This window comes from Carassius auratus, chromosome 14, assembly GCF_003368295.1.
Source record: "Carassius auratus strain Wakin chromosome 14, ASM336829v1, whole genome shotgun sequence".
In the NCBI taxonomy this organism is placed as follows: domain Eukaryota; kingdom Metazoa; phylum Chordata; class Actinopteri; order Cypriniformes; family Cyprinidae; genus Carassius; species Carassius auratus.
Genome location: NC_039256.1, coordinates 18,576,468 through 18,600,566, shown reverse-complemented (window position 1 = coordinate 18,600,566; position 24,099 = coordinate 18,576,468). Strand labels below are relative to the sequence as shown.

Below are 24,099 nucleotides of genomic sequence, written 5' to 3'. Positions count from 1 at the left end.
TATAACAGTTACGTGGCTTAGATCCGATTTAAAATTTTATTAAATGACCTGTATATTGTTTCAGAGATTACGGGTAGGAAAATGTTCCTTACAGTGTATAAAATAGTCAGTAATGGATAATTGAGATACAAGATGGGGCCAGTTGCAATTTTGTAAAACAAAAGTGAGCAAACCTTGTGAGGTGAGACAAGAATGTAGCACCGGTTTCATTTTCCCAGATGACTATTCTGATTAGTTAGGCCATGTCCTAAATCCCGTATACTTTTAAATGGGGCAGTATTTGAGGGGGCAGCCATGTGTTGTTGTGGTGTCTGAAATGGTGCCTGTTATCAAGTGCACTCATTCAGTCACATAATGCACTGCAACAATGAGTGTAGAATCGATTCACACTCGATAGCTAGAGAATACCCATACTGCACTGTATGAATGCAGCTGAATTTATCCATCCATCCAAACAGTCATCCATGGCAGAGACCTGTAAATCTTGAGTCGGTAGAGGATTCTTTGCAGAATCTTGGATAATTTAGTTTTACACCAAGATTCTGACTGTCAAACAACAACAATAATAATAGTAATAAGAGTAAATAATCTTGGGTAATCATTATGTCATTGAAAATGTTGTTGCTTATAGCAAGTTTGGCTATAAGTTTGACTTTTAATTAAATGGATATTTACTTCTGGAATCCCATTCTTGCATTCCATTGGAATGTGAAGAATTCTAGATGTTTTTATGTAGTTCTTGTTTGTTCTGCAATTTTTTAATTCTAACTAAAGAGTAATATTTTCCACACAAATGACCCTGTATATATGGAAATTATTCATTTAGTTTAATTTCTTTGAAACATTTTTATTATTATTATTATAAAACTACTTATGAATTATTCAGTTTTCTTGGTCCAAAGATGAATGTCCTAACTTTTTGTAAGACACATTTGAAATTCAAGGTTTTATTTCCAGTATGTTGGTCATGCAACACTGACCTCGCCCACTTTGTCTGCATTCCCTGACCTATATAGCAAACAATGTCCATTTAGTCTGGCTGTCTAGTACAGACAGACCCCTGCAACATCAGCAGAGCCCTTGGGGTAGGCTGATTATCCTTGTCCTTCAGTGCAAAATTGCTGATCAATACAACTGCAGTCATTGTTTGAATGGAAAATAGCAGAGTGGGCAACAGAGCAACTCATACGGCATAAGTGTGAGTTTGTTATGGATAGCAGTGTCGATTGTTTACATAATTAGTGATTGCGTACAGATTGAGTCTGTCATGTGACATTTCATTTGATAAAAGAGTAGACACAGCCCCAGGCCACATGTTTGTGTCTGTCACGCTATCCCTTTTAATCCATTGATTGCATTTTCTCTCCTCAGAAACATGACGAGCATTAACACTGCAAACATCAACTTCAAATGGGATCCCAAAAGCCTGGAGATCCGCACACTGGCTGTGGAAAGACTGCTGGAGCCCTTGGTTACCCAGGTCAGACTACTTTTCCAGGTTTCACACTCAGTTGTTGCATTAATCACCAAAGGTCAATCATTTACTTCAATTTGTTCTTGCACCAATTGCAGGTCACCACTCTTGTGAACTCTAGCAACAAAGGACCGTCCAACAAGAAGAAAGGCCGCTCCAAGAAGGCTCCCATTCTGGCAGCCTCTGTGGAGACAGCCACCCAGAACTTCCTGGAGAAAGGAGAGAAGATTGCTAAAGAGAGCCAGTTCTTAAAGGACGAGCTGACTGCAGCAGTGGAGGATGTCCGCAAGCAAGGTATGCAAATAAAAGTTAACTAGGGTTGAGTAGACAATATTAAGTTTGATGAACTGATATCAGTTCTTAAATTCCAAGATCATTCTTTTAGTTATGCTGTTTTTCTGTTTTCTGTGGGAACAAAAATCCATTGCTTTAACTTGCTGTCTATCCAATAATCATCTTATGATGTACTGCTAGTTATAGTTTGAAATCCACATGAATGAACATCATAAAGTATGTTCAAAGAAATGGTATGATGTACTGAAATGTTTCATGTCACATGTAATCGCTCAATCAGTGGTTTAGCCGCTGCAAGACGTCAGTAAAAACAGCTTGTATAATAACATGAAACATAACGTTACATTTGCCCCAAGAAATGCCCATAGCTTGTTAATTGGTTTGAACAAATTATTCTAGAGGAGCATTTTACTAATTATATATAAAATGATTGATATTTATTATTCTTTTACTTAACCTGTAAGTGATGTTTTTACTACAGAGTATGTTAGTATATGACTTTGATATGATTAATGTTTGAATAAAAGTTTTTATGAGGGCCACTCTTTTAAATGTTATTTCAGCAACAAACTGGAGTAGAAACATAATTATAGAAATTTATTTATAGATATACACAATTTTTTTAGTTTAAATCTTTGTCTGTAACTGTTTTTATATATATATATATATATATATATATATATATATATATATATTATTTTTTTTTTTTTTTACTCCGGTTGAGTGCTGATTATTATGTCATATTTCATTAAGTTGACAGGATGTTTTCCTAAAGAAAAATAGATGTGTACTGTACCTGATATATCAAATCAAAATCAGAATTTTTGAATCTGAATTAAATGCATCAATTAGGGCTGTCACGATATTAGATTTTTCACACCATGATTATAGTGGACATGCATTTTCACTTCTTCAAGTCACAGCTGACCTGAGACTCTGGTTTTCTCGGTCGTCTTTGAAGCTTCCTATGTAATAACGAGAGAAAATAGTATAGAGTTCAACAGTATGATGAATAAATAAACACCAAAACTGATACTTTAAACTTGCATACCTGTATTTTAATGTCTTTAACCTATAGTTAGTCATGCAGTTAATGCTCTTCTAGTTCAGTTTCAGTGTGGGTCTAGAACGGCTGCAGGGGTCCTATGACATTGCTAAAAAGAACATTATTTTGTGTAATGCAATGCTTATGCTGTTTAAAGCTGCAGTCCGTAGCTTATTGGCAAAAAATGATCCAAAATCAATATTTGAACAAGTACATAACCAGCCAGTGTTCAAAACTATCGCCTTTAGCCTGAGTCTACACAACACATCAACTTATAATAATGTTTTCAAATTTGAGTGGTACGGGGGAAATTTTTTGTGGGAAATTTGAGCATGATGCTGCTTCATTACGTCACGTCTGTAAACATAAAGAAGTTGTCCTGGCTACTAGGCTATCACATGTGAGGATCCTGCAGGTAGTTTAGCCCCATTCGGACGAGACTAGTTTTACAGGGGGACATTATAGAATTTGCACAGACGTACTTGGTGATTTTAATCCCATCCGAGTCTGCCACGTCTGTGTTTTTCTCAAAGAACCTCTGTAATAATTCCAGAGCAAATTACTGTTTTTCAGCAAACTCCATGAACCTCTGAGAAAACTAATCCCATTTGAATGCGAATGTCTGTGATTGCTGGCGATATTTTATTTCATAACACGTTTCCTTGTATGTTTTGGCCAGCGTGAATTACAATAGGTGCTCTTACCGTGTGCATGTTTAATATATTTGCTTCCAGGGAAAGAAATGATGATGATGATAATAATAATAAAAATAATAAAATCAAGAGCTAGATCACGTAAACCGTTAATACTGGCTATTTTTATATCCGCATCAGGTAAGATTACTCTTTCATTTATGTACTCAATTATATAATGTTTTAATTACAGATGTACCTTTATGAAAATTAAACATGGGTTTAGCGTACTACAAAAAAAGTTAATGCATGAAACGCCATTTTAAAAACCCTGCGCTCAAGTTTAAAGAAGTTCACTCCCATCTTCTTGCATGCTTTACCTATTCCACTGGCTGCATCATATCCTTGTCAAAACAAAAGCACTGTGTGAATGATGCCTAGGGGTAAATGATCTTTTACCACGTCCTTCACAGATTGCGTCACACGTGAGTGGTAAATCACATGCGCCGACATGCAGTTGGATCATTCTTTTCTCTTAGCTGTTCTTACTGGCATATTGTCAAAGTGTCTAATTCTAACATTTGGAATTTTTTATATATATTTTTTTTTGTTCAAAATCATGATTCCTTGATTTCTAAATAATAAAATTAGGGCAAACAATAAATTTAAATTACTCAATAAAATCTGGAAAATCGCCCATCTCTACCTCTACGATAAGTTCAAAAGTGTCTGCAGCCATTGAACCTATTACAAGAAACGGTTGAATATCCTAATTTGAGTAATGGCTGTAATCAGAGGTTTCACTTCCTGTTTACATTATCCATCTCTGCTTATCTGCATGTGCGGATGGATTTTTGAATTAAGAGGGCTTGGCTTGTGCTATCAGAGTTGCTGCTATCACGCAATGAAGTGTGTACAACCCCCCCCCCCACCAATACTGTTGTCCTGTATATCCCCTCACTCAATCTCATGTTGTTCGCTCTCATTACAGAACAGCACTGGTATCTCTGCCATGGCTTCTTACAAAAAGAGGATAGAGAAGACCGGTTAATAGCAGGGTTTAACCCTGTCAGATTGCACAACTCCTCATTTCTGCATGCCTTGCTCCAAGTATTTTTGATTAAAGTCCTGCAGATATTGAAATGAGATCACTGTGGCACTCTAGTTAGCGCATATTTTCATTTGACTTAAATAAGATGCAGTAACCTCATCATATCAGTATGAGTTTAGAGGCCTTCAGTTTATGGTGTAAATTTGCATGGCATTTTTGACACTGATTGGGTATATGGCTATGCTCCCTTTGCTGAGGAGGGATTGTCACATTCTTTAGCGAACAGCTTGCCTTGACTTGTTGCGCTGATCCATCAAGATATTTTTATTTTTGCTCTGTTGCCAAGAATGAGAAAACAAGAGCAAAACAACTTACTTGCATATATACATGGAGTCTGCCAGTTGTCAAAGGTGATGTCCGATGTGGATAAGGCGACACTTTACTTATGCAGGACTTTAGCCCAAGTCTGTCGGTTGTGACAGAAATAACCTGTAGCCAGAAAGTCATCACCATACGTTCTCTTTCAAAGTGAGTGGCTGACGTGAGCCTCCTTGACTGGAATGCCCCCTTCTTTTGAAATGAGTGTGGCATTTTGCACTTCTGAGATGTAGAGTGCAGGCTCAACCCACTTATTACTTGTTGGAATTACATCTTTGTCAGTTTCAGACTCTGCACTCAGTGGTTATTGGCTTAGTTTGGGCTGTAAAATCTGTCAAGCACTGGCCAGCATGCTGCTGTGATGCCGGGGAATGTCACATTGGTTTTGCTATGCTTTCGTTGGCTGTGGAATCCAGAAGCTGTAGCTTGCTTGTGGCGTAGACTGTCAGCTATGCAGTTTTGCTCGACCTTGCGTGGTTCGACTGATAATGCCACCATTGAGTGGGGTTAAAGCTTCCCTAGATTGAAAAGAGATCCTGGTACCCAGCTGTGGCTTACCAGCTGTTCTGCGATCCAGACAAATGTAATCGTTGGGTAATGCAGTTAGAAGCCACTGAATCCTTGAACGATTTTCTCCCTAACAGCTCTAGAATTGTCTGCTGCATGTATACATGCAACATTAGCATGTCTCCTGGGTAGAATGCGTCTTATTTACAGTAGAAACTGATTTTGATTGCTTTGCACCTTTCAGCGGGACAGATGAAGGATGCTGGGAATGATAATGCCGTCTTCCTTCCCTCCAAGGTATCTGGATGCTAATTGTGCCTTCTTCACTTTCAACATTTCATCACAAGCCTCTGTGGTCCTCTTGTGAGCGCTACCTTAGAAGTGATAGATGTGAGTTTATTATGGGTGCACTGATCACTATCAGGCCCATGAAAATGGTCTTATTGATTGCTCCCTCAGGAGGGAATGACAGTCCTAGAGACCTTAGTTCTTTTTGTGTGGTAGATGGTGTTGTGAATTTATTTTTAACTGATGGGTAAAATAGAAAGGTTCTTAGAGATACTATTCAGTGTGTGGCAGCCACCTCTTGCGCAATAACCAGAAAATCTTGTTGCCATCATTCTGTGAGACTTGCTTCCTGTTATCAGGGAACACTGCACATTATTCTAAACATCAACAAAGGAAGGAATGAGACCCCCTCCTGAGCACAAAGCTCTTACTCACTGCCCCCTCAAATTGATTTTCTCTTTTCATTAAGTCAATTTCAGTTGAGTCTAGTTATGAACTTGGCTATTACTTGCACTCTTGGCCAGGGTCATTGCTGGCTTTTTTTATTTTTATGTATGGCTTGAGTGGGATGCGGAGTTCCGCAAGAGTGCATTCAGTTCAGTTGGAGGTTTGTGGTCACACGGCAGTGCTTATTCATTTTTAGTATTTTAAGCTAAAGTTAAAATGCTCTGCTTTGTCACATTGAAAAGGTTTCAACATGAACCAACTGGGATGTGAAGGCAAGTGATGACACCCTTTCGCAGGCACATCAGATAAGACGTCAGTGTTATCCCAGGGACTCGACCTTCACTGAAAGAACTCATTTGGTGTGCTAGCATGTGTCACAGAGCTCTGGCTATGAGTAGAGATGAATCAAGTCTTTGCTTTCACCACCATGTTTCAGTGCTTCTGACTTGCCTCTCCATCTAACATTTTCACGAAATGACATCCTAATGCAATTAGCCTGTCACCCCCCTAACCACTGGCATTTATCCTTGAACATGAAAACCTGCTGGCCTGGTGATGAGCTCTATATTTCACCTTGTGGTTGTTCTTGTGTATAGTGGTTGGCTCTTATGACAGACTGCAGGGTGGAATTGTTGGTTTAAGTCTCACAGTTCACAGGGTAGCCCTTTATTTCAGGGTATTATTGATGTTTTTCCCATCATGCTCATTGTTTACTTGGTTTTGTGAGGTCGGGTTGCCACTAAAGATCCTCCTGTACGTCATGTATTTGTGTTGTCTTTCAAGTGACCTTGGATGGTATTATCATTGGCAATTAACAGAAGCAGATTTAATCAAATACAGGACAATAATTAAGTCCCAGTCTTTGGCATTTCAAAAGGCCTTTTTGGAAGTAATTGCATCTTTAGATGTTGAATTATCTGTGATGTCGACTTCCACATTAGGAAATGATCATTTCATTGACCTTGCTACTCTTGCATCATGAAGGGTATGAATGTACGAATTAAAACTAGTAATGAGACGCTGTGCATGACTCTTTTTCTGTAGGAGAATCCATGAAGTTGGCCTCAGGAGAGTTTGCAGAGGATCCCTGTTCTTCAGTGAAGAGAGGCAACATGGTCCGTGCTGCACGTGCCCTTCTTTCTGCTGTCACTCATCTGCTTGTACTGGCAGACATGGCTGATGTGTACCAGCTTCTGCTTCAGCTCAAACTGGTAAGACATGCACACACGTACCCTTTGACAGGTTGGTTCACCAAAAAGCAAAATTTGTTATTGTTTGCTAAAGCTCTCATACACTAAAGTTAAAAGGTTTGCCAGTAAGTTTGATAATTTTTATTCAGGCAAGCATACATTACACTGATGAAAAATGACAGTAAAGAAATATTACAGTAAGTTGGTATTTTAACTGAAAAAATGTGTATTGTTTTCCAGAAACACATTAGGCATGGGATGTGAGAGATATCATCTGAGATTATATCATAATTGTTGTTTTAAAGATGTGCAATTTGACATTTAAGTATTTTGCAAAAACAAAACCAAATACCTACGTAGTACACACATTCATTACGTGATGAAGGCCCCGTCCACACGGAGACGCGTTTCTGTGAATATGCACACATTTTTTATCGGATAGGCTTTTCGTCCACACGGATCCGGCGTTTTCATCAGGTGAAACCGCTATTTTTTTTAAACCGGGTCCCAGAGTGGATAAATTTGAAAACGCCGTCTTTGCGTTTTCATCTGGACGGCTAATCCGTATATTTTCTGAAACGATGATGTCATCAGCCCACGTCTCCCCCCTAGTCAGACACCTCTACGTCACGTAACGGCAACAAAAACATGAACAAACACTGAACGATTGTCTTTTTATTAATTAACATTAACACTGATTAATAAATGTATTGTTCCTTGTTAGTTTGTGTACCACGCGCAAGGTTTATGAGCATAGTCCAAGTCTTCTTCTCTGTTTTTAGTGTATCTCTGTGGCAGAATTACAGCGCCACATACTGGTCTGGCATGTATACTACATCATTATGCGGTTTCGTGTGGACGCGGATATTTCTTGAGACTAGGAAAAAAAAGATCGGATTGGGGTAAACTCCGTCTCCGTGTGGACGGGGCCGAAGTCACATGGATTAAACAGTTCTAGTGTGGTGGTGTTACTGCGGGAGTGATAGAGGGTTCCCTGGTAATGGCTGTATGAATGAAGCACTCTGCTCACAAATGCTGCTTTATCAGGAATTTTATGCAAGATGCAATGAAAATGATATTGAACATTTTGTGAAGACAGTCGGTTTCCTTCTAAAATAGTCATGTCATTCCAAAACCATAAAAGCTTTGTGTTGTGTTTTTGGATAAAAACCCGAGAGGCTTGTGACTGTCCCATAGACTGCCAAGGAAGGTACACTGTTAAGGTCCAGAAAAGTCATACATATCTTTCGACAAAATATTGTCTAATTATTGTAATTAAAAAAATCACCCAAAATATTGATTATAATTAGGCAGCACAATTATTTTCAACATGAAATAAAAATAAATGTTTGAGTAACGAATTATAAAGATTTCTGAAGTGAATAATAATAACATCAAAATCAAATTTCATTGGCTGCTAAAAATTCCGCTTTGCCATAAGATAAATAAAATGTATTTTAAAATGTAATATTTCAGTATGACTTTGTTTTTGGATAATTGAATTGGTAAGCATGAGTCGTCTTTTACAAACATTGAAAATCTTACAGACCCCAAACTTTGGAAGATTAGTGTAGTTCCAGACCTGTGTGGAGATTAAACCAGAGATGCTGTTTTCCATGATATATGATAACCATAGGCTTTTCAGTCTTAAAACAGTACCTATAAAAGTGGTCTATATGATTCTCACCCTATAATACAAGTTTTCTGAAGCCATGCATTAGTTTTAAGTCATTATATCCACTATTCATCTAACCCTCTGCTGTAGCTCACAAATCTCTTTAATGCATATGCATATTTATTTGCATGTCACGTTTCACTTCTAAGAAATGCCAGAACCTTTGGTGTCTGTCGAGAGTAAATGATGACACAATTTTCATTTTTGGGTGAATGATTCTTTTAACATTTTGATCACTCTAGACATGCCTGGAGGGGTTATGTGAAAATGGACAGAGTATGTGCCCAGCAATTTCCATTTCATTTTGGAGTGGCTCACATCATGCCAACCAGCAGAAACTCTCTGGCAAAGTATCAGTCTGGTCTTTTTGAAATATGACACTTTTTCAAACTCAAAGTTTTGAGCTGGAAATAAGCCAAAATGTGTTCATGTTTATAACTGGTTCTAATGTTTACAATCTTAGTTGGCTGATAGCAAGGTTATTTTGAACTTTTGTATCTTGCTGTATCACTTAGACTTAGTCCACCACTGATTTCAAATGTCCTTTTATAACCCTATTATTTATCTCTACCCCTCGTCAGTTTCTGGATCTGAGAAAAAGCTAAAGCCAAAGGGAGTACCGCAGAGAACTGGCTTTGGTCCAGAAGGCTGGGTAAAGCACACAAATAGTTGCCTGAGTTTAGTCCTATTTACCCCTTCATCATCTGCACTGGTGTCAGTGATTTTATTACCCTCTGGGTTTACTTCCCAACTCTTCTTGAACTTCCTCCAAAAGTAATTATATGCACAGCAAACCCAGTTACTATGTGTGAATGTTAACGGTTCATATTTAAAAAGAAAGCCCTGCATGGAATCTGGATATTGCCAGCATTCCTGTAGCCTAAAATTTGTTTCTCACATACACCTCGGTTTTATATTAGATTTGTTTGCATTTAGTCTATAGGTTGTTGGAACAAACTAGATTACATCCTCTCTCTGTTTTCTGCAAACAACACACAATTGAATCACACTTTGTGTAGTCCCTATGCAGAGTAGAGAGGTCTTGTCACATTTGTGCACAACGATTTCACCATGTTGGCATGACTGTGAAAAGCCCCCTTCATTGTAAATGTATGATGATACAGGTGGGTTATTTTTTCAGTCTTAGAATTTCGGTTTTTATAGCCCAATTCAGAAGGTAATTGTGGCCGTCTGTAAAAATACATTTACATATCACCTCATGGATTCGGGTGGTGATCTATTTACAGAGGAGGAGCGAGTTCTGTGATTCTACGAACCCAGGAACGCACTGCTCACGTGACCAGTCACACAATTGTCTGCTGAAAATACAATTAATTTTATAATTAAATTAAATCTTATTGTGTAAAATGCATTTAAAATACTATGTACTATATGTACTATGTATGTATTTACTATGTAAAATGTATTTTTCAAGCCTATTTTATAAATCTATAATCCTATGCATTTCATTATTTAAATCTTCATTTTAAAAATGATATATCGATGAGCTATAGTTGTATATAATTATATGCAATATAGGTATGTGTATATATCAGTTTATAATACACATTTTAAAATTGTATTGCATACCTTTTGCTGCCATAAGACCCATTTTGAATGTTTGCCTGCTTTTCTCTTGCTGCTCCCAGCCGCTGTGAGCAGTTATGGTCAGTATTGAAAATACTTTCCAGCATTTTAGAAATATGCATGCAAATTAAACCGAAGTACAACAGTTAACGTACCTTACGGTGTTCGGGAGTGCTCAAAAAGGGTTTAAGCATGGAATTTTGAATCGATTTCTTCACGTAGGTCAGATGTTGATTCGGACAGCGATTAAAATGACTCACGACCTTGGTGTTTGTGAGAAAGTGGTATGTAATTCGGCCGGGGACTATTACAGTGGTGGTGAGAGGAAAAACACTGACATCCTGGATTCGGACGGCAATTAAATCACTGACTACCCCCGGTAAATGATGAAAATCACTTGCGTCCCCCTGAGAAACAATTACAGCCTGATTAGGGCTTATGCCAGCTTTTTTCACTTGAAGTTCATGATGGAAGTGGAAGCAGAAGCTTTCTTGTGGAAGAGTAGGTGCTGTTTTTCTTGCTTTTTTATTTTATTTTTCATTGGATCGTTCTGGGAGCTCAGCTTGAATGATCAAATGAGAAGCTTTTAAGTGTGCTTGTGTGACCATGAAATATTTATCATTATGTACTAATGATGTGGCAAATGTATTTGTTGAATTAGAATAAACCTATGAAAGGTAAAATCATGAGAGAGAATTATTATATATATATTTTTTTTTTGCACTGAGTTGCACTGATTACAGTTTGAATGTTGGTCTCAGATTTTCTGTCTCGCTGGTTGTCACTAATCATTTTTTCAGTACAATTTCATATTGAGACACTTTGTTGAACAGCTTAGTTTTCTCCTTATTTTAGCAAAGTAATCAATGCATTTGTGTATATAATGTATGTGTATGTACATTTTTATATCTTTGTTAGTGTGCATATACTGTAAATAATTGTAAACAAAATATTTACGTAGTATTTAGATGTTTTATATGTCCAGCTAGTAAAGTCTGATCTTTCACCCTCTCTTCAGTGCTTTCTTTTGTTTCTATCAATAGAAAGAGGAAAAGCTCACAATAAGTTCTAAATATTAATATATCCCAGTAGGGCCTTTTAATAGTTTTATGGTGATTAAGAAATACAAAGCATGAACGGATGAATGATTTTCAAATGTCACACTTAAAACATAGACTGTAGATTAAGGCTTTTTTTTTCTTTAATGGTTTATTATATTTGACCCACAGGTTGAGGAGAGCCTGGTGAAGGTGCGTAACGCTGGCACTGAGCAGGACCTGGGTATCCAGTACAAAGCTTTGAAACCAGAGGTGGACAAACTGAACATGATGGCAGCCAAGAGGCAGCAGGTAAAATGCAGCCACTCCTCGTACCCAATGTTCTCATAATCTGAAGAGATTTCATTTGCCAATGTACGGACTTCGAATAGCATTACATCCTCCACCCACATGTACAATGAGGAGCTATGTAGTAATGGTTGAAGATTTAATGCATGTTAGCACGGACTATCTTCTTTGTACCGGTCGGGGAGGGGAAAGCAAACTGGGTTGGAGCAGCTAGAGTGACAAAATCCATTTAAATGATATGAGAATTGGGTCTTTGAGATTTCTTGTGGCATATCAGGATGAGCAGTATTCAGCAGTGATTGATTTCAAGGTTGAATTTTCCAGGTGAGCTCACTGATTTATAGAAAGAACATTGCTTTGCAATAGAGAGAGATTATTATATCTTGACAATGCTAATTATTTCTCCATTCGAATATGGAGTAGAGCTGTTCATTTTATTTATTCAGCATGATTTCCCCTCTCATGCTACATTGGGCCCTCTAAAGAAGATACTTTTGTGAATCAGTTGGCAGATGCTACAGTCTCCCTCCCAAGGTTTTTTTTTTTTATTTGTGAAAAAAGTATTATTATTTTATTTTTTTTTTACTCCCTTTTCAGGAGTTAGGCTTTTTTCCACTGAGAACAGAAGTCATTTTCAGTGAGTGCTAGTCCACACTTGGGAGATCTCAGATTTGACAGCAAAGATCGATCATGAAACACAAAAATTGTCCCTTTTTTTTTTTTTTTTTCTCATCTTCAAAACATTTCACATAGATCAGAATCCTGTGTCAACTATACTCAAACTGGACACAAAGTCTGTTTTCTGACTGTAACTTGTGTTCTGACAGACAGCAATTTGTGTCAACACTGCACACTGACTTTAAGTATGGGGCAGGAACAGCAACACTTTAGAGATTAGAGGGCGTTCACGCAGGACGCATTCCCTCTTGCAAACAGCTAGACGGAGTGCGTATGGAGCAGGCCATTGATTATTAACTTGACACGTCATCTTAAAAATGTGACACTTATGGCTTGAAGAAAAAAAAAAGTTTGTTCTGACTCATTTTTATGTACACTGGCAATAAAAAAAGTAGAGAAATTACCCAGTGTGCTCACTTAACAGAAGTTATCATATTTAATTTGGTTCCACATGGCACGTGTTTCTGCATGGCATATTTGCCAGGCTGTATGATCATGATCTGATTATGAGCATGTGTGGGCCCTTGGGGGCTCTCTTTAATGTCCTTATTATGACAGGCCTGTCGCATCACCACTGAACTCTCCCTCTTCATATGACAGGAACTCAAGGACGTCCATCACAAGGACCAAATGGCGGCGGCTCGCGGCATCCTTCAGAGGAATGTTCCCATGCTGTACTCTGCTTCTCATGCCTGTCTGCAGCACCCAGACGTGGCCGCGTACAAGGCCAACCGGGACCTCATCTACAAGCAGCTGCAGCACGCTGTCTCCGGCATATCTAATGCAGCTCAGGCTGCCAGCAGCGAGGACTCCAGCTTCTCCCAGTCTGCAGGTGGAGGAGAGCTGGCCTACGCCCTCAACAACTTTGATGTAAGTCCGTGGGCTTTGAATGTCACATTTTTGGGCCAGTTTCTCTGATCCAGACAGAAATAGCTAGCTAATAAGCTGTGTCAGTGAAGAATTGTCATTCAGGAACATGACCAAGACTAAACTGAGAATTGGCCTCTCTCTAATTGAAGGGAATGTGCTCTGTGAGCGTTGTAATTTAGGGAATGGGTGTTTTTTTTTTTTGCCCGTTGTATTGGGACAGATGCCATATTGCATGTTGTGTTGAGGTGCAACAGGAAGGTTTATGCGCTTTTCAGTAAGGGTGTGAAAAGGCAGTGAACAGCTTGGTCCAGCTTTAGGTATTGGATTATAGATCGTGAAATATTCAGAATTCATGGAAAAGGTTATGTCGAAGAGTTATGAAATATGCAGCTCCTTGCAGACCTTAGGCTTGACTTAATGTGTTAAAAATTCTTTAATTGCTAAATCAATATTTTATCTTCATAAGGTCTGCAGAAAGATCAGGCTTTAGGCTAAAAATGTCTTGACTTTTGGAACTTTTGGTCAGTTTCTGCTTTTGGGTTTGTGAAAAGTGCAACGTTGTTATGAAGCCAATGGTGAAGATGGGCATATTGTGTGTAGGATCTAAAAGCTGTTCCATCACCCTCTGCAACTGCTCCACACAATTTTATCAACAGAGCGTGAGAGCAGCGAGTTGTTGACACATCCAGTGTGTGATTGAATTGTGTCTAGGAGACCGTAATCCAGGATTGGATCAGATTACATTTGTATGTCCAAACAAAGCTGAGCTACTGACCTCAGAGTCTTTCATGAGTTTGAACTTTTGTTGCAGGGTTGAGTCAGGTCAACACCAAGAACTTATGGGAAAAAACATGACAATTTGACTAAGCAGTACATTTATATCCTGTTGTGAAATGTTTTAAATGGTTCAGATCAGAGTCTCTAAATTTAATGTGAGGTTAAGGGTAGCAAGTGATCATTAGCTATCCTTCATTTGTTTGCACTTTGAACAGTTAGGCTCCTTCCAAAATAGGATGCAAATCATTAGTCTCACCGTGTTTGGTCTGTTGCACTCTCAACATTTTAAACAATCAGTTAGTGAAATAATAAATTCAAATGATATGCACGAACTGAAATGTTGCCATAGAGATCTTATAAAAGGAAAAAAGTAGGTTATAATGGTACAAACTGTGTTTTGTGCATAAGGTGCCTGCACATATTACTTTTGAATTTGTTGGTCTAGCAAATGCAACCTGTAGTTTTAAGTAATAGATATTGTTGAATAGTTTGTTCCTGATGGACAGGTTGGGAAGTTAACTTTTATTTTTTCCATTAGCCACAGTGACCGCTAAATTCAGAATTTTACCAGCGTTTTTTTTTCTTTTAGCTTATGCCTGTGAAATTGAATTGAACAAGGCATTTAAGCTGTTTTTTTTTTTTTTTTACTTTTTTTTTTCCGGTAAATATTTAAAACACCTTAATATCTAAAAAGAAAAAAAAAACTTGCATGTTTTTTTTTTTTTCCCATCATACACTAGTTCCATCACAACTATGACACTGGCCAATAGGAGCACAGAAGTACCTTTTGTTCAAGCCTTCAAACATGCTAAAACTAAAGGGGGGCAATGGTTATTGGTCCTGCTAGGTGTAATTTTACAATGGAGGAAAATATTTGTGGCCCTACAACAACAATGCTTTAGCATTCATGATGAGGGATTACTGCGACACACTGAACAAAAAAAAGGGGTGCACGATTAATCGCATCAATTGTCATGAGTGTCTCGTCAGTATAGCCTGTTCTGTGATTAGCAGTAAATGTCCATCACCTGCTTTTAAATGGAGCGCCACTTAATATACAGAGTCGTAGTTTGCTGACAAGCTACCCAATATCACGTTCATAACTGCATGCGATTATGGCGCGGTATTGCGTAGCTTGTCAGTGAACTACGGCTCTGTGTAGTAAGTGCCATTCCATTTGAAAACAGGGGATGGATATTTAGTACTAATCACAGAACCGGCTATACTGATGAGACACACATGACCATCGCAAGCGATCAATTGTGCAGCCTTACTATACTTATAGTATATTTAGATGGAGGTGAGCAGTAGCACGATACTACAATATGTCTTCAAAAGCAGATCGTCCATGATCAAAAATGGTCATATCGCACTTCCCTATTTTATACACTTTATTTTCTCCGAAGTTGTCAATTTAGTTGCCTTGTCAAGAAAAAAAAATACTTCTGGTAGTGGGTGTTTAATTTCCATCCTGCTGATGGACAGCAGCATAAAAACATCTTAAAACTCTCTGCTGATCTCCAGTACAATATGTTTGAATCTGTAGTTTTTGCATTAACTGAAGAAGGTGCCGCAAATGAAGCTTGAAGATGCTAGAGGAGTGTTTACAGACTGTTGCTCTTGATGTACAGGATATACTGTTTTTATTTGCTGCTTTGAAATGAATGCTTTCAGTCATGAAATGATGAGGGAAGGCTTTAAGAGATTAGCACAACATAATTTAATCTCTAACATCCCTAATTAGAGGGCTTCTATTAGATTCAGCTCATTTCAACAATTGTTATAATGTATCATATATTTGCCTGGGCAATATGAATAAAGTCAATAAGGTCAACCTCCTCGGCATCCTCCTGTTAAATTTGCAACAAATCAGTCACCAGAGATACTTGTCTCCATCTCTTGTGGCAAGAGGGCTTGCTCATTGCTCAGTTTTGCACACAGTGGTATCAGAAGTGGCATCGCTCTGCTAAAGAGAGCTCTCGCATATCAAATCAAAACCCTGTCACTCTGTTCTTTCACAGTTTGATTTTCTTTGTCTTCTGCAAAAGTGCGCACTCATCCCTAGTTCTGGGGCCTTTAATTATTGAGGAAATGGGTTATTGTCTTGTTTTGTGAGTTTTTGTGCTTCTTTAGTTTCTCCAAACTGTCTCTGGGGTTGTTGGTTCTGAGCTCAGGGACTTTAGAAAGCTCTGATCTTCAAAATCTGCTGTCTCTGGGGCTCACATGCTCAGTAACCTACAAGGAATTTATACGAGTATATAAAATATCTAATATATATATATCTATATATATATAGATATATATATATCATCTCTTTTTGCTTCCTCACTCTCGTAGGATGAAATCACCAGTTTTTTTTTCATCTTCCCACTTGACTGCGAGTACATCTGGAAGTTGATAGATTAATGCAGAATTCATTAGTCATCTACAGAGCTGTAGGTGTAGTAGCATGAGTCAGTTTCTCTGTTCACACTCTTTCTCTCCCTTCCACCCATCTCTCATTCCCTTTTTCCCTTTTACACGCTGCAATTATCCCTCTTCATACTACAACAATGAACTGACATACTTTTTTTTTTTTTTTTTTCTGCTTCTGACTGGATTCCAAGATGCATTGTCACATTTGTCGATTGACTTATCACCTGTATCATTCCTCTTTGTTTTACACTCAGTTTTGGATTACACAGCATCAGGCCTTTGTCATTTGCTGTTCTCTTGTCCTTTTCATCTCAAAACCATTAGGAGGTGATAATTTAATCATGTGAAGACAGGCAGCAGGATGCACTGTGACAAAATTTAATGATACAACAAAATTGTTTTTAGATTTATTTATTTTTGCTTATGGTTCATATTAATCTGAGCTGCTTTAAATGAATTAAGAGTTTTCAAAACTATGGATTTGTGGTGACCCAAGACTAACCGTGTAACATGGTTAATTGTAAGTGAAACAAATGTCCGTTTTTTTTTTTTTTGCTCTCTTAGCCAATCAAAACTCTGCACAAAGCACGTTGAGATTTCTAGTTGCCTGCAGCTTGTTAGTGTACCTGCGGCTGCTAGAGTTATCAGAGCCCTCGGACATCCATTATATTGATTGTGCTATACTATGTGATCGGCCCTGTTTTTATGCCTTACTTGCTGCTTTTTTAGGGATTTTTAAAATGCTGTGTAGAGTAGGGCTGTGCAATATGGACACAAAAAACCTATCATGATCTTTTTTTACCAGTTTTGCGATTTCAGTTTTTTACCGTCATAAATGCATTCATTATAAATTTGAAACATATTTCCAAAAGAAAACCAGTTAGAGTGCTATAAAACGATTTAGTAATCGTGCATGCTCAAATCATGATTTTATTGCGATTTTTGATTAATCGCACAGCCCTAGTATGGAGCTTATCTCATCAGATCTATCTACAGAAAGCTGAACTGCTGCTGTAGTACCTTCTTTCTTTGATATATCATCATCATCATACTCTTAGTTTTGTATTACTGAATGTCAGTTAGCCCTGTGTTGACATTTTGCCTACTAGATTACTTAAATTGAGAATTGCAGAAATAATTTTAAAAGATAATTTTCATAGATAAGTGAAATCATAAAATGCTGAATCCGTACAAAAATGCGAAACAATTTTGAATTATACAATTAGCTCACTCTGTGGAGTTTACTTGCGTCATGTTTTCCCTTCAACAACTCTCTGCTTAACTCTTTAAAGGCACGTCTCGAAACACTTCTGTTCTATTCTTTGTGAAAGGCTGCTAAGCCAACTGCCCTTGTGGCTAACAGAATGAAAACATCAAGCATCACCAAGGCTTGTTTCCCATAATTGTTGTTAAACTAGCTTTGCTTCTCTTAATCCTGGCTGTTGGGATCTGTATTGCTTTGAATGTGGCAGGGGCCCTGAGCAACAAAAAGCCCTGGTTAAAACTAAAGCAGTCATCAGAAAATATTGGCCTTCGTGTATAGTTTGGGTGACGCTATGGGCAATGTCGCGTTAGCTTACAAAGGGTAAAAGTCAGTGCATCAAAATATTGCATATGTTTTATTACATATATTGTTTAACTAACATAAAAGTGGTTGGGTGTGCGCTCATATGAGATGGGGAATGTCGGTACCTCAGATCATGTGCTACTTTAATTTCCTGGTGACCGTGCAGAAACTTCTGCACACGTGCACATTTTTTCCACATCGCTTCTTGCTGCTTAATTTGAAGCCGGAGCAACTTTGCAGTGAGTCAGAGAGAGAGGCTTGTTGCCATGCCAACGTGACACGCAAGTAAAGGAGGTCAGATGAGATGAGGCTAATAAACTCCGATTCTAACAACTGAATTGTTGAATAATGTATAATATTTGTTGAATATGAAGATTAACTCCGCCTGCAGCTGTTCCACCTTTTTTCTTTTCTTTCTAGGCAGCTATCGCTTTTCTGGCACATTTGTCTCTCCTGTCTCTTTAATTGCACCACACATTGACAAGTTTATTCTTTGAGAGGGGGAGTGTGATGTCCCCAAGTGAGTGTACCAAGCAGAGGACATGTAGGGACATCTCAAATGTCATCCTGGCTCAAGGAGGGAAAAATAGAAGTGTTTTATATGCGCAACTGCATTTTGTTGCCCTAGGCTGAAATGCGATTGCTCTGCCGTTTAGGGTTAGTAGCCTTAAAGATGCACTTGTACTAAAGTGTTTACCAAAGCAGTTCTCTCTGTTGAAAACCACATACGAGATAAGAGTCTGTGATCTTACATAATTTGCAGTTAAGCTTGATTTTGTCCCGCTTGCTTTATATATTTTTCCCCTGTTCATCCCCAGAAGACAGTACAAATGGCTTTTCAGATGCCGTCTGTTACATAGAGTTGATTTAAAAGGAAGTGCACAGGCAAACTAATGCAGCCTCTGATTGAGCAAAAGCCGTTGGCCTGAAATTGCATCAGGAGCCCCAGACCATCATCTCAGATCTTGTGAATTATTGATTCGTCCAGTTAATGAACATCACAGTTTGTGCCTCGGAGTCCAGGGAGATAGATTCCAAAATCCTCTTCAGTCCGCACAGCCAATAATGACTGCCGTTTAACTGTCAAAGTCTTTTAAAGTTGGATATTTGGTATGTGAAATCATAAATCTCACCCCCTGTTTTGCAGAGAAACGCTGAATGGCAATATTTTAGTGCATTAATTCAGAGAAAGTGCTTAATCTTCCTGTCGTCGTCCTCCTACTTTTAATCATCTTATGATTTATTCTGTCTCTTTTTCTCCCCTTGCAGAAGCAGATCATCGTGGACCCGCTGAGTTTCAACGAGGAGAGGTTCCGGCCTTCTCTCGAGGAGCGTCTGGAAAGCATCATAAGTGGCGCCGCCCTCATGGCTGATTCCTCCTGCACACGTGACGACCGGCGGGAGCGCATCGTGGCCGAATGCAACTCTGTGCGACAGGCGCTACAGGATCTGCTCTCAGAGTACATGGGCAATGTAAGTGCACGTCAAACATTGTTTTTCCTTCTCGTTTACTGCTTTTCCCCTTCCACAGTCCCACATCTCTGAATGGCGATGCTGGGTACCCACCTGCTACCTGAGACAGACGCTCTCCTGCAGGGAAGGAGAGTGGAGTTTTATTTCAGGGACAGTGCACACATCACGTTTGCTGGGTAGTGTTGTATAAAGACCTCCAGTCTTGCCTAACTTTTGATAAGAGGGGTTCAGTACACGCAAGCCCCCTCCTGAGATACTGATCTGTGCGTGGAATTGTTTGACTGCTGTTGTTTTCAAATAATTCCCTTTGTTTGCTCACCAGTATTGGTTTTATTTGTTCTTTTCAGTCTTTCATTCCATTTGTTTTCCTTTTTTGTTTCTCCATTTATTATCTTGTAGTCACAGAATTATTATTTTTTTCCAAAGAAAGTTCTGAGTAGTTTAAAGAAGTGTTGGTTAAAACCCTACCTCATTTCCACTTACACTCATTTCCAATTTATTTTTTCGATTTCTAACACGCACTGAATGTCGTATCTTACCTCTTTTTTTTTTTTTTTTTTTCTCCGTACATTTCCCTACATGACAGATCTTTGTTTTAACAAGCCTCTTTCCACATCTTCGTGTTATTTCCAAATGGAGTAATCTTTCTGTTTCCAAGCAGCCAATCAGATTTGTTGTTCTTGGCTGCCGTGGTACTGCATTCCATCTGTTTGTTGGAAATAACTACAAATCTGTTGCTTTCTAGATATCTAGTAAGGGCTGCTCCCAGAGCTGCGCGATTAATAAATGTATGTTTATATATGTATTTGTGTATGCTACTCCCCTCTTAAATCGGTTTTGTAGTAATTTTTTCTGCTTGATGGGTTAACTCAGTTCAAATAAGTTCTTCGCCCCCTAGCACACAGTAACATAATTTTTCTGTCACACGTTAATAGCGGTGTGTGGGCAGCCGAAGTGGTGTTGTGCCACAAACTGCTGATGATGATGTTCGGGGAGGCGATGTCTCGCAGGTGTCAGCGACTATTTATGTCAGTCTTCAGAAACGTCAGGAAGCAGCAGGTCCTCGGCTCTGTCTGGAAACACATCAGTGTTCTGGGGAACCTGCACTGACACACTCCAGATGGCTCATTGCTAGTTCTGTGTAATTCCAGACCAGGATAGTGAGCAAGCGCCTCTGTCATTACCGTCCATTTTTAACACTGCAGTGTGAGAGCCTGAAAATGGCTGTCTGATAACATCTAGCAAGAGGTTTGGCATGGATAAGGTACAAGCATTCAATAAAAGTCAAATTACACATTCGATTTCCAGTGCCATTTCAAGTGATCTTCGTGAAGAGTGCTCATGCCTGGAATGGAAAAATCATACCAGATTGATTCCAGCAGTGATAGTAATCACTAATATGCAGCTATCTGTGTAATAAGCTTGCCATGTCATCCAAAATTAGCCGTGCTACCATGACTGCATTGGAAAGGCTAATATAATTGGACAGGACCTTTTATAGAAACCCCAGCTTATGTATAGACTTTTTTATTATTATTTATTTTATGTCCCTCCTCAGTTAAATGACACAGAGCAGTCCCATATGTCCCTAAACAGATGAATGACAGAGCCGTCTTTTGAATACAGATGAGCGCCATCCATGAGACGAACGTTTCTGTGATGTTTTTTTTTTTTTTTTTTTGCTCATCCTTGGTGCTGCTGGTTTATTTTAGCCACAGATTCATCCAAGCAGTGTCCGGGTCGTTTCCAAACAGGTTTTCTACTTGACTGGGTCTTTGCAGCATGTCTGCCCCAACACACAAAACGCTGCTCCTCAGCCCTGAAGCACAGCTGACATGACAGCGCTTTGGCTGCTCACTCGTTCAGACAGGAGAAACAGATGAGGGAGATGATATGTCCGTCTTTTCGACTACCTCTGGACTAAAGCCTCCTGGAGTCTATGGATGCTTTGGCCGGCACTTTGCCTGGCGTTACCTTTTGCGAGCTCTCTTCCAAAACTTTGAGAGCTTTTGCTTGCAAAGGCTGCAGTTGACTCGATAGAAAATGTAATCCATTCTTGCTGGATAAAATCAATGTTCATTTTATTCAAATAATATGATATTATATAGATGATTTTATTTTAATCTTTTTTCTGAGAGAGAGTGACTGCACTTTATTGGTGGATATGATTAAAATGTTTATTTATTGTATAAAATCGTAAGATGTTTTGCCATATTGCTAAAAGACGGGCATTTCTGAACTTCTAAGGGAAGAGAAGTCTTAATTTTTTTTTTTTTTAATAGTCTTTCAGGATTTCCTTATCAGATAGTAAAGAGATTTCTCCCTCAGTCTTTCTTACTCTTTTATTCTCTGCTGAATGGAGGAATGTATCGGTTGCAATAGGCTGGATTTCGATTTGAGAAAGACAGGTGCAGCTCCTCCTCCCTCTGTTGGAATGAATAACTGTTCTCACATTCAATTTATGCTCTGTCTGGGTTGTTAAATGAACTCTGAAGGCCCCGCAATAATACAGATTTAATTGGTGTCCCAAATTCAATTTTTAGCCATATGATTTCTCCTGGAATAAAGGAACTGCCTTGTTTGAAGTGACTTGGTTTGATAGAAGGACATATTGGCCAGACGGCATATGGGCTCTCACAGCTGAGACTGTGCTGTTGAAGGAGTTTTGCTCCTTAAACCTCCCTCTCTCTTTTTAGCTAGCTAGCATAGCAGTGGCTCCTTTTTTCTGCCTTTTACATTTTTCAAACCCAAATTGAGACCACCAACTGGAACTATGTCCTTATTAATTTGAAGCAAAATGATGCATTGACATTATAGAATTGAAGACAATGTCATCAAATATTTACCTGCTTAAGGCAGTAATAAGTTAATTCTAGGAAAATTTCTCCAAATTTCTCTTTTGGATGAGAGGTTTGATTGGATGTGCCTTTCGACAGCTGTGTGAAACAGACTTTAATATTCTATAAATTAAATGAGAGGTCTCAAGAGGTTAATATGAAACCCAAGTTTTGTAGTAAGAGCCTCTGGCAGTGGCTATGGTTATGAAAGTTTATGAAAATGCAATAAAAAAAAAGGCATCATGTAGTTAAAGGCCATTTCTGGGTATTATGTTTACCAAGCTAAGCGCTTAATGCATTAAGGTAACCAAGTTTATTGCGCTTGAATATAAATGATTCGGAGTTGCTCAAATTGGCTTAAATTGTCTTTATTTTTGTCATCTCATGTCAATATCTTTGCTTTTGATTCTTGCCTTAGTCACATTTAAATGAATTCGGAGCAGTGCCCCAAAATAATCAAACCTTTATTCATAATTGATATAATCTTATGATGAATACTAACATTTTAATCACTGTTATGCGACCTGAATTTTACAGGTTTCATCTTTGAGCAGAAATGGTGCATGTAGGCAGAAAAGTGAAGACACGGATTGAATTACAGTGGACTGCTGCGTCCCGTTTTCAGCTTAGGTTTTCAAAAGCGGTTTTCAGAGTGTTCAAAAATAGATTGTAATTAATTGCCGATTAGCAGAGATTGATCAGGCCTTTGTTAGCCTGGAAAATGTGTAATTGTTACTCAGGACCTTAAACCACGTGCCCCGGTATGTGCTGTAACCCCGAACTCGGGCAGTCAATCTGGTTTCGACTTAAAAGTCCAGCCCAGACTGATTAGCCAGATGATTAACGATGCAGAGCACTGCTAAACAAACAAGCCTCTTCACTTTGCCGAGCACAAGCTCATGGTTTTGAGTGCTGCGGTTCAAGCACGTATTTAATTATTCCACCCTCTCGTGACTACTTCACATGATGTGCCTGTTCTGAGCTTTTCCTTAGCATTTTATTAATAATAAATTTCAGACCCCCCAGACTCTTGTTGTAGAGGTGATTGTACACAAGGCGAGCTGGTAGTAATAAGGTACGACGTGTCAAGCTTTTGACATTTAAATTCTTCAACTTGAAGGTGAACATCTGAAGAATCTGTGAAAATACAGATGCGAACTCTTCAAGGCCTTACGGAGGGGAGATGGAACAGGAGACCCACACACACCCACACCTCTCTCTCTCCGTCTGTTCTCTTCCTCACGTTTTCCTCTGCCATGGGCATTCGGGAAGATTGACATCTGGTCTTGTTTCATGACAACTTGCTTCCAAAGTCTCTTAACTCGAACTGAGCCCTGTTTCTATCGTTCCTCTTCTTGTTCTTTCACCTAACCGTGTGCTTTTTGAAATTATTTTATCTTAGCAGCCTGGAATAATTTTCCTTTTTCCATAAATAGCAATAACATTTGAACAGTAAGAGCAGATCATTACAATTTGACCTTTTCGGCAGCAATTTTCTTCTTTTGGAAGATTAGTGTAGGGACACCTGCTTGTTAAAGCCAAGCTTTAATGAGTCCCTGCTAACCTGT

The 24,099-nt window shown here is 38.7% G+C and overlaps 1 protein-coding gene across 1 annotated transcript in view; it reads left to right on the top strand.

Annotated features, from left to right (window-relative positions):
- The window catches only part of LOC113113878 (catenin alpha-1-like), a 91,050-nt gene that overhangs the window by 1,178 nt on the left and 65,773 nt on the right, over positions 1 to 24,099 (top strand). Inside the window, exons 2-7 of the mRNA XM_026280404.1 lie at positions 1,372 to 1,480; positions 1,573 to 1,768; positions 7,161 to 7,327; positions 11,798 to 11,917; positions 13,193 to 13,462; positions 19,491 to 19,694. Coding sequence (XP_026136189.1) covers positions 1,376 to 1,480; positions 1,573 to 1,768; positions 7,161 to 7,327; positions 11,798 to 11,917; positions 13,193 to 13,462; positions 19,491 to 19,694 — 1,062 coding nt within the window. The 5' untranslated portion in view covers positions 1,372 to 1,375. The remainder of the gene's footprint in view (positions 1 to 1,371; positions 1,481 to 1,572; positions 1,769 to 7,160; positions 7,328 to 11,797; positions 11,918 to 13,192; positions 13,463 to 19,490; positions 19,695 to 24,099) is intronic.